Here is a 14,896-nt window from a genome sequence, read left to right as displayed (position 1 = left end):
CCTCTTAGGTTTTTGAATTTTTGCTTCTTTTTTCTTTCTGCGTTCTTCTTCTTTTGTTTGTTTTTCTATTTCTTTTATGTTCTTCAATCTATTTTCTTCTGTAAGTTTATTCAGAACTGTAATGTATTGGCACATTTCAAGAACTTCTTTGAAAGTAACGACTTCTGTCCCTGCAGCTACTTTTTTTCTTTTTGAGTCCGAAGGACTTTGCTTATTTGTCGTTTAATAGCAGCTCCTCAAAACTTATTTTTGAAGAACTACTGTTTGGAGTTGCATCAGAAATATTGGTTGTATGGTTATCCTCAATCTGGTCTTTATTTACCGACTTATCAATATTGCCGGCGGTAATAGCATCCATATTAGTATTTGCGGTTTCAGCTACAACTATTGTTTGGTCTTCTAAACTCTTTTGTTTTTTCCATGTTTTTAGGCTTTCAGGGTGGTATTTTTCCTCTGGTATGACATGACGGTTAAATGGATATATACCAGCTTTTCTAAACCCGTTTTTGATAATTTCTACGCTTACGTTTTTCCATGTAGTGCCTATCATCAGCGAAACCTCCTTTTTTGGAATTTTAAGGCCAGTATTATGTCTCTGCCAGGTTACGAGTTTTTGGTCCCAAGCGTCTTTTAGAGACTTAAGTACTGCTAAATCCAAAGGCTGCAGAAGGTGGCTGGTATGAGGAGGAAGTTTGATGATTGTGATATCATTTTGTCGTGCTAATTCAACTAGTTCAATACTAGTATGGGTACTATCGTCATATATCAACAGTACCGGCCTATTTTCTCCTAACACGGGAATAAACGTTTTTTTTTTAAATAATTAAAAAATACGTCACTCTCCATCCATCCATTGGGACAGGCTACATAAGTAGTTCCCGGAAATGACTTCTTGTTATCTGGTAGCCAGGAATCCCAAATGTTTTTACCCTTGAATACGATTAGTGGTGGTGCCTTCGTCCCCGATGCAGACACTGCTGAAAGAACCGTGGTGTTTTTTCTTCCTGGACCGGAAGTAGTTCTTTAAACTTGGTTTACCTTCAGCTCCCTCGATTTTGGTTTTTTTGGGGTCTTGAGAAATTAATGTTTCGTCCATATTTCACACGAGTTGCGGCTTGTCCTCTAATTTTAGCTGAACTAAAGTTTTTTTAAGAATATCAAAATATTCTTGGATGATGAAAGGATCATGTCATTTTCTTTCTTGAGTACTTCACAGCTTGGGTTTTTTTATGCTAAGTTGGTGACGTCTTTTAAAATTCCCGAACCGCTCATCCCCAGGAGTGTTATTCTTAAAGGGAGTTTTTATATCATTTTTGGTAACAAATTCGCGAACAATCTCTAGTAGTTCCAAACTGGATATTCCAAATCCCCACTGCTCCATAGTTTTTAGTCCTTGGGCCAATGTAGTCTCATCTTGGAGTGGAATCGCTGGAGCCCTCCCTTGCGATTTGCTTTTAACTCCTCGAGCACTAGTTACATGGTAGAATAATGTTGTTTTAGGAATATTATACAATTCATGTGCCCGGTATATCGAACAAACCCCTCTTTTTATCTCTGACACTGCGTGATTTAAATCATCTTGGGTATATTTGGTTGCTCGATTCGACTTCCGTTTATAGTTTCTCACCATGTTCAATCTAGAATTAAAAATTTAAAGATAGTTCTGCCACAGTACTCGTGGTCACATTTACCCCAGTAGGCAATATAAACGAAGTAAGTGTGACCTAAGTCATAATTCAGTTAAAAATTAAAATTGGCAATTTTTTTTAATACATACAACGTAATATAGTTGTTAAACAATCCTGTATACCATAAAATATTTACTTACCACCTAATACTCACTTCTCACAAAATTTGTAAACAAAGTCTGCACACTAACATCAACAAGTTAATTCGTACTAACATACGCCAACGGTCAAATATCAAATTACTTGTTTTCTACAAACTGCGTATTTGCATAGATAGCTGTTTTAAGAACTTAAGTTTCTACTCACAAGATGCCGCTGGCATCCCTAAATTGTAGAAAATTTTATATAGTATAGTCACACTTGCCCCACAATCACACTTCCCCGGGTTTACCTTATACTAAAAAGAGTACTTCTCTGTCCTGTCTTCCGCTTCATACCCAAATATATATATATATATATATATATATATATATATATATATATATATATATATATATGAATCACAACTACGATTATTTCTGATATTTGATCTGTCAAGTTTTAAATCTACATTACGAAAGCTTTGATCTTCGGTTTTCGTTTTCGGTCAATATTGCGGTTCACTCTGTTTGGACATTAATGGAAATATATCCTATATCACCTACCTCAAATAATTCCAGACCCCGACCTGTAAACATGGAACACCATCAGAAAACATCTGCCGTTTAATCTACAGACCTTTGTATAATTTTTTCATAAGGTCTTTTGTACATCTACGAAAATGCATGAAATTGTTCAAAACAATTTTCTTGTAACTCGTACACAGCAAAACAAAAATTAAAATCATAGTTAAATAAATCAGACATGCCTTATTATTATGTTTAAGCTAGTATTGTAACATTGTTTTTTATTTTGCCAGGAAAGCTTTGTCCAAAGGTTAGCTAGCCTTACTAACGAATATCCATTCCTATGGGCGGTTTACATTCTTGTCCTTGCTGTACCTGTAATATTTATTTTGTACCTTTGCTGTAAACCCAGTTCCTCTGCTAGTCAAAACCAGGTAAAGTAGTATACCAAATAAAATTTCTTAAAAAAGGTATCTTTACTCAATAAACGTTTTATTGTTAAAATTTTATTAATTTTGGAAAAAAGATACTTTTGTTTAAGTCTTTTTTTTTTGTTTAATCAGTAGTTGTTAGAAACTCTTGAGCTAATATTGAGCTTGTACAATACTTATAGGAAAGAGAGGAGCTCATTAAAGCGGCAGAAACAAAAAAGACTGATGAATTGACTGAGACAGTCGAGGAAGAGAATGAAGCTCCCGAAGGGGAAGAGGAGGAAGGCGACGACGAAGAACAAGAGAAAAATTCTGAACCTGATTCAGAAAATGAAACCGTGGAGCCGGAAGAGGTAAGTCTTCTATTGTTTTATTTATAAATTAATGCTTCGTTTTATATTTTCATTATGAATTTTTAACTGTGACTTTCTTGGTCTGTGATAACCAATTTGTAATGCAAATGACACTTCTGCGCGCAAGTGATAAAATTCATTTTGGATAAATTGATTCACTTTTTGGTTTTTGTCGTACAATTCAGGATCAGTACCGTTGATTATAAATGAAGTTGTTCAGTAAATAAAGAGAAATATAAATATATCCTAGACCCGACATGTAGAACAAGTGAGGCTCTTCGGACTAGTCAAACATAATTTGCAGTAACACATACAATTACATATATGACAAAATCTATTTTTGACAATATGCTTTGTTGACTACCAGCTGGCATTTGATTGTGCAAGCTAGATAAATTTTTGATCCATTTTAACAGAGATGGGTACACCGATACACCTGGTGACATTTATTAAAAATCTGTACCAGTTCAATATGGCGACAGTATGACTAGATCAGAAGTTCTCAAACCAATTCAGTACAGAAAGAGAGGTTTGAAAAGGATGTGTCTTTTCATCTTCACCTATTCAATATTTATGGCGAACGTTTGATGAGAATGGCTTTAAAAATATATGTCGGTGAAGTAACGCTGACTGAGAAAAATATTTAATTTAAGATTTGATGATGACACTACACTTATAGCGGTACATGATCAAGAAATGCTAGATCTCCTGCAAAGATTTGAGTGGGGAAGCCATAAAGTTGGCCTTAAATTAATAAAGGAAAGTATGTAATTAATGGTAGTAGACAGATTCAACACTATTCAGCTGACTAACCGCTTGCAGGAATACCAGGAAGCAGACAGCTTCAACTAACTAACGATGGCAACTGCGAAGCAAAAGTTCGAAGACGCATTGGTATGTCAAAAAAGTCGTCTAACTAAAGTTTGGAAAGACCGACCGGTTTATCTCTCAAAAAAATCAAGATTAGACTGGTAAATGCACGTGTATTCTCAATATTTGTATACTGGGCAGAAATTTTGGCTCTTCGCGCACATGAACGCCAAACAATTGATGCCTTTGAGAGGTGATTTGGAGAAGAATGCTGCGCATACCTTGGACAGCTCATCAGACAAACGTTTAGTATCTTCGGATAAGCTAACTTGACACTTAACCAACTTGACTGTTCACAACATGTCTGCAGCGAATTCTACAGTTCTTTGGTCACGTGGTTCGCAGAGATAATGATAATTTCTTCTTCTTCTTTTTATATAGACATGACTTTGTCTGTTTTTCAATGGGCATCCAGTAAGTTGCCGTTTCATCGTTTACGTGGTCTTCCTACTGGTCGTCTTCCTATTGGGGAACCGTCTCTTGGCGTCTTTACTACTCTATCTGATGTTATTCGACTTATATGATCGTTCCATTCTATTCTTCTATTTCTTACTCAGTCCTTGATGTTCTCCACCTTGCATCTACGTCGTATATCTATACTTCTAGCTCTGTACATAGTGTTTTACTATCAATTTTTTTAAGTGTTTTCATCTCCGCTGTTTCTAACATGCTTATTGTCCTCTCTGTGTCGGGTCGTGTTTCTGCCGCGTATGTCATTATTCGTCTGATGACTGTTTTTTAAATTGTGCCTTTCATTTCCTTCTCGATATTTTTATTTCTCCATATTGTTTCATTCAGGCAGCCTGTGGCTCTGTTTAGTCTATTCACTCTATCTTCCACTTTAGTTTCAAGATTTCCGTAGCTAGATAATGTGATTCCTAGATATTTAAACTCCATCACTTGTTCTATTATCTGACCTTCCAGCTCCAATTTACATCTTAGTAAATTTGCTGTTGTAACCATGCATTTTGTCTTTTTTGGGGAAATTAACATGTTAAATTTTCTGGCGGTTATATTCAATTGGCGCAGCATACGTTGTAAATCATATTCACTCTTAGAGAGTAGTATTGCTTCGTCTGCATAGCAGATTATTTTAAGTTGTTTTTCTCCCATTTGGCACCCTTTTTAGTTCTTACTTCTTTTATTATTTCATCCATAATCAGGTTGAACAATAGAGGACTCAGGGAATCTCCCTGTATTATCCCATTGCCAACTTCAATAGGGTCGGTTAGTTCTTCTACTTTTACTTTTATTGTGTTGTTTTAGTAGATATTTTCGATCGTTTTGATTATTCCTAGAGGTATCTCTCTTGCCTACAGTAAGTGGATAATGTCTTTTAATTTGACCTGGTCAAATGCCTTCTTAAGGTCCATAAAACATAGATATGCCGATTTGTTGTATTCTAATGATTTCTCTTGCACTTGCCTCATTATAAATATAGCGTCGGTCCATGATCTTCCCGACCTAAAACCTTGTTGATCTTCTGATAGTGTTATAATTTTATTCAGTTTATTTGTTATCACTGTGATTTTTAATTTTAGTGTTGTGTTTAATAAATTAATTCCTCTATAATTTTCCGGGTCCGATTTGTCGCCTTTTTTGAAGAGAGGCATTAGGATGTTCGTTTTCCATTCTTGAGGAATTCTGTTTTGTTCTATTATTTTTTGGATTAGTTTTAATATTTATTTGGTCAGATCTGGTCCTCCGTACTTTAGGAGTTCGTTCGGTATTCTGTCCTCTCCTGGTGATTTTCTATTTTTTTATTTCCTTAATGCTTCCTTTACCTCTTTCTCCTCAATATTTATTTCTTCGTTTGTCGTCACCCCTGGTGTTGGTGGTTCATTATCGTCACTTTAAGTAAATAAGTGTTTCGTTTTTATTAGTTCATTCTTCTCTTTTCGTTGTCCTCCATAATTCTCTTTGTATTCCGTAGAAGTCGTGTTCCATCTGTTTTAAGCTCTGCCAGTGTTCCCTTTTTATTTGTTTAACTAATAATGATAATTTAGAAGGATTGATTATTTCTGGAAACTTTGCTGAAAGGTGCTGATCAAAAATCAGTAATTTTCCACGTTGTTCCAACGTTCGTTTCTTGGCTGTCTGGGTTTGATATTTCTCTTCTGTGCTCTTTTTTTCCTTACGACTAGGGACAAATGTATTTCCGTTTATAAACAGATTAGCTGTGTTTCGTTGTCACAAAAGCAGTACTTGCATGTGGTGGGGGATACGTGTCCTTCATGTTTTGACTCGTTACATTCTTGAAAGTCTTTTTCTGACTTTGACTGAAACAGATACAAAGACAGAGTTACATTTGCCACGATCATTTACAAATTAACCAATAGCAATAAACTTTCCACAAAGGGAAATGCTTAGAAATCTAGGTGCATTAAAAACTACGTAAATACAATAGCAACCTGGAAACACACGTAAATACAATAAATACTCATCTAATTGACAGGATTCTTGAAATAAAAAAGCGACACCTATCCGGGAAAACCATAAAAAAACTCAAGGCCCCTTTCGGATTTCAATAGCAGTTTTGTTAAAGAAACGTGTAGTAATTTCAGTTTGAATTTTCAGTTTTGAAAATAAAGGGTGATTCATTTAGAGGAACTTTTTTCAACAAGAAAAAACAATGAAAAAAATAAATTTTGTTTGAAAATATTTATTATCATACAAAAGAACCATTCTTTACAATTACTTCGTAAAGATAATTTCTTTTAAATGTTGGCCATGACTACGTTTAAGTTGGTTCATTCTGAAGTTCCAATTCTCGTCGACTCGTTCCAGCATTTCGATTGGTATTTCACCAATGACTCGAGTAATATTGGCCTCCAATGCCTCAATCGTATCTGGTTTATTCATGTAGACTTTGGACGTTAGGTAGCCCGAAAAGAAAGAGTCTAGAGGTGAGATGTCGCAGGATCTAGGCGGCCAATTCACTGGTCCAAAGCATGAAATAATTGGTTCACCGAATCGTACTCGCAGTAAAGCCATGCTTTCACGGGCTGTACGGCAAGTGGCTCCATCTTGTTGGAACCAAATGTCGCCGAGACCTCGAGCTTCAATTTCAGGTACCAAATAGTCCATTATCATCGCACGATAACGGTCTCCATTCCCAGTAACATTCTGCCCGGCCTCTGTTTTAAAGAAATATGAACCAACGATTCCACCAGCCCATAAACCACACCAAACAGTTGTTTTTCAGTGTGTAATGGCAACTCTTGAATCTCTTTCGGTTGTTCATCACCCTAAATACGGGCATTTTGTTTATTAACGTACCCATTAAGCCAAAAATGGGCCTCATCTGAAAACCAAATTTTTCTCGAAAGCAGTGGATCTTCTGAATGCTTATCAAGAGTCCATCGACTGAATCGGTGACGACTTGGAAGGTTGGTTGGCTTCAGCTCTTGCACTAATTAAATTTTGTATCCTTTTAAACCAAGATTCTTACTTAAAATACGTTGCATATGACAAGCCAAGCTGTTGAGAACGGCGACGTAATCCATTCTTCATTATTTTCGAGTACACTATCCGTTACCGCCTCTATATTGTCTTCATTACGTGCTGAATGTGGTCTATTTGGTCGCGTGTTATCCAATAATGAAAACTGGGTTTCAAACTTACTAATCGTAAAGCGAATTGTACGTTCGATAGACCGAGTATGTGGACCATAAATTTCTCTAAGCGTACGAAACACATTCCTCACAGAACTCCCATTTTCAAAATACAACTTAATAATTTCTAGACGCTGTGCTGGGCTAATTCTTTCCATCATGAAATGTCAAACAATACTGAACAAAAGCGAAATGTCAGTTTGACAGTATTCGTGCACGATCTCCAATCAAATCCCCATCAAAAAAAGTACCTGTAAATGAATCCCCTTATATATATATATATATATATATATATATATATATATATATATATATATATATATATATATATATATATATAAAAAATGTGCACTCGTAAGTGAAAGGGATATTTTCGGTCAATTTGGAGATTAAAAAAGAAAAGAGTTGTGCTACTTTATCTTTTTATTGAATACGTTTCGCCCACTGTTCAATGGGCATCGTCAGTTCATCTAAAAGAATGGTATTAGCGATACATCTAATATAAAAAACAATAAGTAAACGATCTTACCTTTAAAAGATCTGTAGCATTGTAGTAAAACAGCAAAAAACACAGAATGCCGGAAGATTCCCAATTTAAGTAATTTTATATTAATTAGTTTTATAATTTAACTTTTAAAAACATTGATGGATTCTAAAATCTATCAAAAAAAATTTAATTGTCAATTTTGGAATGTTATATTAACAACGGCAAGGCTAGGGATCTTGACTGTCATGATCATATCATGCAAAATAAAGTATTTGAAAGTTGAAGTTTTTTTTATGCCAACATATGTTGGTTTATGTTGGCATCTAAAAAAACTTTTCCTTCAATCTCACCATCTGATTGTCAGTTCTGACATTCGAACTTTCAAATACTTTATTTTGCATGATATGATCATGACAGTCAAGATCCCTAGCCTTGCCGTTGTTAATATAACATTCCAAAATTGACAATTAAATTTTTTTTGATAGATTTTAGAATCCATCAATGTTTTTAAAAGTTAAATTATAAAACTAATTAATATAAAATTACTTAAATTGGGAATCTTCCGGCATTCTGTGTTTTTTGCTGTTTTATTTAGTAAATTAATTTTTGATGTGTCTTCACCATACTAATATCTTAATGCTACAGATCTTTTAAAGGTAAGATCGTTTACTTATTGTTTTTTATATTAGATGTATCGCTAATACCATTCTTTTAGATGAACTGACGATGCCCATTGAACAGTGGGCGAAACGTATTCAATAAAAAGATAAAGTAGCACAACTCTTTTCTTTTTTAATCTCCAAATTGACCGAAAATATCCCTTTCACTTACGAGTGCACATTTTATATATATATATATATATATATATATATATATATATATATATATACCCGGTATTTAGGCGTTCCACGCCCTTCCGGTAGGGATCTATGGAGGAGTATCACCTAGCCGCAAGCCCTTATCTCTTGCCGTACTGCTCCACCATAGGCCGATCAGATACCAGCATATTCTAGACTAAGCCGCAGATTCATTTTAGAATTTTAAACTACTGCGTTAGCCTTTTTGTTTTCTGTTCACCGAGCCGGGGATTTGAACTGACATCTCTCGCATTGAAGCGAAGGAGAAGCCAGCCGCCCAGCCCGCTTGGCTATCCGATCGACATCCCCTTTTATTAAAAATAATAAAGTCTACAATAATTGCCACAAACAAAAAGTAAAGTACAGTTATATCGGTCAGGTAACTATCGGTCCCTCTAACTTTCTAGTGCGGACATAATTTTACATTCACAGAAAAACGTTTTGTATTTCATATCAATATTATCTTTTTAGGGCGAAAAGAACCAACCTTCAGGAGATGGTACGAGAAAGAGGAAAGTTAGAAAAGAATAAATAGCGATTGGATTGAATCGCATTATGTTCGTGTATATTTTCGTCAACACCAAAAGAGAAAAAATCGAACTTTTTCTAAATTATTGATGTGTACGATTGTAGCTGAATTCTCATTACGTTTTTTTAAAACTGTATCGTCACTAGGTATCACCTTGTATATGTTCTTTTCGTTCCAAGACTTGTATATACTACATATAAAAAGATGGAGGAATTGCGTTGTATTTATTATTTCTAGCCAATAGACAAATTATTATAAATTCACTTTTTTATATAGTAGGAATAAAAATGTTCGTAACCTTAACCATTTGAACACTTCATAGGCTTTAAAAAGTCAAATCATTGCAAATTTAATAAACATTGATTAGTTTGAGGTCAGTTTTATTAAATTTTAAGAATACAAATTAGATTTTTTACTGATATTTAATTAAAACTGAAGATTTTTTATAAATGGAATAATTCGACAGCTTAGTTTGCTACTAATATGTAATTATATTTCTGTATGAACCAATCTGTATTTATTAGTTGTACTTTAAACATGGTATACCTGGTTTATTATAAACAGATTGCGACGTAATTTTCAGATACTTAGAATGAAATTACTAAAACATTTTTGTTTGTGAACAAATTATTTGAACAATTGGTATTTTATTTAAATTTTTCCCAACATTTGTGGAAAACCATCTAACTAACTTCTGATGTTATTAATTTTATACATAAACCATCAGAAGTAGAATAAGTGGAACATTTTTATTGATAACTGGTATGAGTTTCTTGTGGTTGTCGAATTTTCCGATTTATAGAAAATATAGCCATTTCCTGTTTTGTATGCCATTAATATCTCATTTAGTACGTACTATTTCTTATAAATACCGGTTTCCTCGGTGTACTATCTGTTTCAGTATGTTTTTTTAGTATTTGAATTTTATTTTGTATTGTTAAAAGAAAACCGATTTCTGTGGATACTTCGACCAATAAAAATGATACCAATAGAAAATTTGTGATTTTATTTATCCTTGTTTGTTACTAAACCTAACTTAAATACGTATATTACTTTATATTGTAACCTTGGAAACCTTTTCTGGATGGTGCTAGAAAGGTCACCAATGGAGACACTGCGAACGGCAGCTAGATGGTTGGTGGAGAGCGAGTCGGGTGTTCGACACTAGCTTTTGGAACCAGGAATGGATCCAACAGAAGAAATAATAAAGTTAAGACAAAATAAGATGGAGTAGAAAAGGTAGAGAAATAGATAACAAGAGAGATAGGTAAAATTACCAAAGATAAGAGAAGATAAGAAAAAGGGCGCCACTTAACTTTTTGGGCTTACAAGGGAAAAATTAAGAAACCTTAGAAACGAAAAGAGATAAGCAGGGATTATTAGGTTCTGAGACCAAATACAAGAAAAGATATTAACAGTTAATTATTAAATAAAGGTGGAATACATCCACCTACTTACCTACAAACATATATACAGCCTGATTTTTCTCCTGGTCGAAGATATCGTGATAGTTAAATATTTTTATTAGCAAATATTCAGAAATATTCTAGTATTAGGAAATGTATTAGGAGTAGATAAATAAAATCCCGTAGGTAAACAAAACAAAATATATTCAATAACTGAATCACCAGACGGGCGAATTCCAAAAACAAGAAATACAAGTAAATCTACCGTAACATGTAAAAAAATGCAAAATCTTTTAATATAATAGACATAGATATATGCACATATAAATAAAATATAACATTAATGAGAACTTGATGTTTTAAAAAAATATCCAAAAGCGTAGATCATATAAATATCTCTCCTTAATGTTTTAGGCTTATCTCGAGATAATGGGCTTTAAAAGTAATAATCTATAGCAAGTACAAAATAATACTAAATTAATTTACAATAAAAATGCAGAAGTACAGAGACAAGATTATAAAAACCGGTTTTATCAAAAATTAAAATAAGGACCAACCCGCATTTGGTTCACAAGAAGCTACTCGCACAGTTTTTATTTAAATAATAAATGTTTGTAATTAATATTGTTAATGAAAAGATATGAAAGTTCTGAAAAGTGCAATTGATGAAATAGTTGTTCCTTAGAGGAATTGATTGGTAGTTAGCTTTAACCACCGATCAGGAAAATGTTGTCGAAATTGCCCGTAGATTACTCTACTTTGGAGATAATTGGTGCTAATATTAATAGTAAGACTAACAGTAACTCTAGATGATGTTGCCTCTTAAATAGCACTGAATTTAAACTGTACTCAACTTTAGTATCAAACGCTGAGGTTAATTTATAATGTATACGATACAATAGAAGTGTATATATACACACTTATAGATAAATTACCAGAGAAAGAAATACGTCCAAACTCTTAGACGACGCAACCAAAAGTCAGTCTAATCTCTTAGACTACCCAACGAAAAGTGATTCTCTTTTTTTTTCAAATTGGATAAACTATCCCCTAAAATAGAAAAATCCACACTTAAAGAACTCCCTCTTAACAAGAACCGACTTATTTTCATTTTCGGCTGAAACATAAACCATAACGGTATTTTTGAAAAAGGGAAGCAAAAAAGCATATAACTACCATATTGAGGAAAAGATTTTCTTTCCTAGCGCTATAAAAAAACCGGTAGTCCCATGGTGAAAATGTACGACTACCGGTTTGCAAATCTCCTTCAACAAAATTGGTGACTGCTGGTTTGATGGCTATATTTAGTGAATAACTGTCCTTATTTGGAACATGTACATAAGTTGATGCAGATAAAATATCAATATTATCAAGGTTGAGTCCCAGTCTGTCTTTGTTCGCAAATACAATCTCAGCTGGAGCACTCAGTTCTCCTGCCGACAAATTGTCTGCTAAACCACTCTCATCTTCATCTGCAGAGTCTTCATCAGTTAAGATATTACTATCACGAGGCTCAATATATATATATATATATATATATATATATATATATATATATATATATATATATATATATATATATATATATATATATATATATATATATATATAAGAATAAGAAAAAAGAAGTACTTGTGACTCGTTTGGAACAAATATATAACTGTTTTGGATGGGTTGGAGTCAATAATAGGGCTATTGGTTAACTATTTTTTTAATCTCGAGCTTTCAATTGTGTTTACAATTATTATCAAGAGCTAAAAAAGACAAAATACTTACAAGGTTGAACTAAAAAGAAAAAACAATTTTTGTTAACTTACCAAATAAAAATTAGTTTGGTAAGTAAAAAAATCACTGCTTACATGTTCAAAATATTTTATATAAAAATGTTTTGATCTAAAAAATGTTTCTCCGAAAATTTTTATAATTTTGAAAACATTTTTTTAATATAAAAATAATTGAATTTATAAATAAGTTCAAATAGCAACCAATTACAAATAGCCTCAATGTCATAAATGCCAACATAAAATTTTTATCTTTGACAATTATATTGTCAAAAGTAAAACTTCGTTTAAACATTCTTTTTTGTTTAGTAACAAAAAGAAGAAGATTTATTCACCCTTGACAGATGTCTGAAAGAATGTGACAGATATATGGAGAATTGAATATGACATTTTACAATTTTTATATATAAATCATAAAGAAAGAATATAATTATATATTTTACTTAAATTTTGAATCTCAGATCTTTTGTTTAAACTCTTATCATTTTTGCTAATACAAACCATTTCCAAAAAAGTCCTTTTAAATTTATTACTTTCACTACATAAAATTTTAATGTTATCAAAATCCATAATATGGTCTTTATCGATTACATGTTCTGCCAAAGCACAAGATGGTTTTTAAATGCAGAATTAAAAAACCATCTTGTGCTTTGGCAGAACATGTAATCGATAAAGACCATATTATGGATTTTGATAACATTAAAATTTTATGTAGTGAAAGTAATAAATTTAAAAGGACTTTTTTGGAAATGGTTTGTATTAGCAAAAATGATAAGAGTTTAAACAAAAGATCTGAGATTCAAAATTTAAGTAAAATATATAATTATATTCTTTCTTTATGATTTATATATAAAAATTGTAAAATGTCATATTCAATTCTCCATATATCTGTCACATTCTTTCAGACATCTGTCAAGGGTGAATAAATCTTCTTCTTTTTGTTACTAAACAAAAAAGAATGTTTAAACGAAGTTTTACTTTTGACAATATAATTGTCAAAGATAAAAATTTTATGTTGGCATTTATGACATTGAGGCTATTTGTAATTGGTTGCTATTTGAACTTATTTATAAATTCAATTATTTTTATATTAAAAAAATGTTTTCAAAATTATAAAAATTTTCGGAGAAACATTTTTTAGATCAAAACATTTTTATATAAAATATTTTGAACATGTAAGCAGTGATTTTTTTACTTACCAAACTAATTTTTATTTGGTAAGTTAACAAAAATTGTTTTTTCTTTTTAGTTCAACCTTGTAAGTATTTTGTCTTTTTTAGCTCTTGATAATAATTGTAAACACAATTGAAAGCTCGAGATTAAAAAAATAGTTAACCAATAGCCCTATTATTGACTCCAACCCATCCAAAACAGTTATATATTTATATATATATATATATATATATATATATATATATATATATATATCTACCGCATTTCTTTCATCATAAGTTACATCTAGAGCTTCTTGAAGCGCAATTCCCCTAAAATAAAGCACATTATTCTTAAATGGCATTAACGCCTAACGAGCCCATATGGGCACACCTATGTTTAGGGGCAAATTTTATAGCCATAATAATTTAGACAAAAACAGTTTTTACATAATAACATTCCTTCACATGTTATTGATAATATACGTATAAATGCAATTAGCTAGATAATATTTTCAGAGTTAAATAATACTTACACAAATTTGATGCCCATATTTTTCACGAATATTACTATCACATGTATTCAAATATCCTAAACAAACGAAAACTTTTACCACTGGTTCGCACAAACTCTCCTAGGCATGTATCGACATATACTGAACTTGTCTGACCACTCAAACCGCTTCGGAGTCCCCACTACAAAAAATTCTTTACGTTTTAAAAACCACCTTCTAACGAGCCCATATGGTACCGTTAGGCGCTAATGAGTTAATAAAGTAATTACAAGAGATTTTCAATTATAACCAAGATTTGAAGATATCCGTGTAGGGGAAACGATGAGGTAGCTGGTTCGATGATTTAAAAGCAAATATTTAAAACTATATTCTCACTTTCCTACATTTGGTAGATAAAAAATAAATATAAATCTCGAAGGATCAGCGACCAATAGGTCGCAAAATTGCGGATTATTAATAGTGTAGTAAATAGTAAAATTAAAAAGATAATCATTAAAATAAGATTTCCAGTAGAAATATTTTTTATTTAAATAAATAGCAGTATCGGCATTGCTAACAAATCACTCTTTCGAATGATAATAAAAAACATAAATGTTCAAATTTAATAAA

The 14,896-nt window shown here is 32.3% G+C and overlaps 1 protein-coding gene across 1 annotated transcript in view; it reads left to right on the top strand.

The window, feature by feature from the left end:
- Window positions 1-10,430, top strand: part of LOC140436800 (calnexin-like) — a 38,594-nt gene extending 28,164 nt beyond the window's left edge. Inside the window, exons 8-10 of the mRNA XM_072525903.1 lie at window positions 2,587-2,727; window positions 2,907-3,077; window positions 9,377-10,430. Of these exons, the coding sequence (XP_072382004.1) occupies window positions 2,587-2,727; window positions 2,907-3,077; window positions 9,377-9,436 (372 nt within the window). The 3' untranslated portion in view covers window positions 9,437-10,430. The remainder of the gene's footprint in view (window positions 1-2,586; window positions 2,728-2,906; window positions 3,078-9,376) is intronic.
- Window positions 10,431-14,896: the final 4,466 nt, after the last annotated feature.

Source organism: Diabrotica undecimpunctata, chromosome 3 (genome assembly GCF_040954645.1).
Source record: "Diabrotica undecimpunctata isolate CICGRU chromosome 3, icDiaUnde3, whole genome shotgun sequence".
Taxonomy (NCBI): Eukaryota; Metazoa; Arthropoda; class Insecta; order Coleoptera; family Chrysomelidae; genus Diabrotica; species Diabrotica undecimpunctata.
This window is presented reverse-complemented; position numbering and strand designations above follow the sequence as displayed.